The sequence below is a fragment of the Terrapene carolina genome, unplaced genomic scaffold (genome assembly GCF_002925995.2).
Source record: "Terrapene carolina triunguis isolate 2854851 unplaced genomic scaffold, T_m_triunguis-2.0 Scaffold151, whole genome shotgun sequence".
In the NCBI taxonomy this organism is placed as follows: domain Eukaryota; kingdom Metazoa; phylum Chordata; order Testudines; family Emydidae; genus Terrapene; species Terrapene triunguis.
Window position 1 is genome coordinate 3,316 of NW_020664502.1, and position 1,127 is coordinate 4,442.

Sequence of the window (1,127 nt, forward strand, 5' to 3'; positions counted from 1 at the left end):
AAATACAGCCTGGGCAGCGCCAGCCCCAGCTCCTCTCACACTTGGTCTGGCCCATGAGTCCTACCAGGACCTGGAGGGGCTGCTCCCAGGGCTGAGAGAGGGGCCCATTCTCCAGGCCCAGCCGCTCCTTAGCTTCTCCTCTCAGCCTCCAAGGAGCCTGGTCACTCCCCATGGGGTGGGGGGGCTTCTGAGATGTGGACACTGCCCCACTAGGGCCTGGGCTGGGACATTCCGCTCTTTCCCCAAAGGCCTCTAGGCCCCCCTCACACGGGACAGGCTTTGGGCCATGACAGAGCTGGGGCCAGGTCCCAGCTGGGCCCTTGGGGTGATAGGCCTCAGCCCCATTAATGATCCCCTGAGCCAGCCTGACCCCAGAGAGGGTTCTCCAGCAATCCCCTCCCCAGGGTGGGTCACCCAGCCACAGCAGCAGCACTCCCAAGGAGATAGGGATGGGCGGGGATGGATCCAGAGGGTAAGGCCATCCCATTGTCGGGGCGCTGGGGATAGGTTTGTAGCCTGGTCTTTGAGCCTCTTCCCAGCACAATGGGGCGTGAGGAGCAGACGGAGCCTGGACGTACCTGCTCATGGTGCTTCTGACACCCTAGAGAGGAACAAAAGAGCAGAGAGTCAGTGCCCATGGCCCAGCCTAGCCCCCTGCCCCAGACAGGTCACTCAGCTCTCCCGGCCCCAGCCCCACAGGCTGCTCCCCCAGGGCTGTGCTAGGGGGAGCAGAGCCCCTTTCACACCAGCTGCTCTGCAGGGACTGAGCCTCAGGGCTGGAAGAGCCTTTCTCCAGCCTCACCCTGCCTCCCTGACCGCCCAAACTCCTGTCTCTGCAGCCCTGGGGCCCCTGGCCCTGCAGACGCCCCAGGCCGCGCTCTCTGCATTGAGTTACCCTGTAAGCCCCCAGTGGCTGCTCTGGGCACGTCTGACACAGTCTCACCTGCAGCAATTCCAGCACCGGCTGCTGACACTTCCCCTCCAGTTCCGTGATCCTGGTGCTGAGCTGGGAAATCTCCTTGCACAGGCGGGTGGCGTTTTCCGCCCTCCTCCTCCCAATCTCCTCGTCCAGCTCTCCCAGCCGGGCCAGCAGGAGGCGCTCTTGTTCAGCCAGGAACTGGCGCAGC

At 64.2% G+C, this 1,127-nt stretch overlaps 1 protein-coding gene across 1 annotated transcript in view; it reads right to left on the bottom strand.

Annotated features, from left to right (window-relative positions):
* Positions 1-578: 578 nt before the first annotated feature.
* LOC113406920 (zinc finger protein RFP-like) overlaps positions 579-1,127 on the bottom strand; it is a gene marked incomplete at its 3' end in the record, with an annotated part of 1,336 nt that continues 787 nt past the window's right edge. Inside the window, exons 2-3 of the mRNA XM_029912019.1 lie at positions 944-1,117; positions 579-601 (exon numbers count right to left, since the gene is read on the bottom strand). Of these exons, the coding sequence (XP_029767879.1) occupies positions 579-601; positions 944-1,117 (197 nt within the window). The remainder of the gene's footprint in view (positions 602-943; positions 1,118-1,127) is intronic.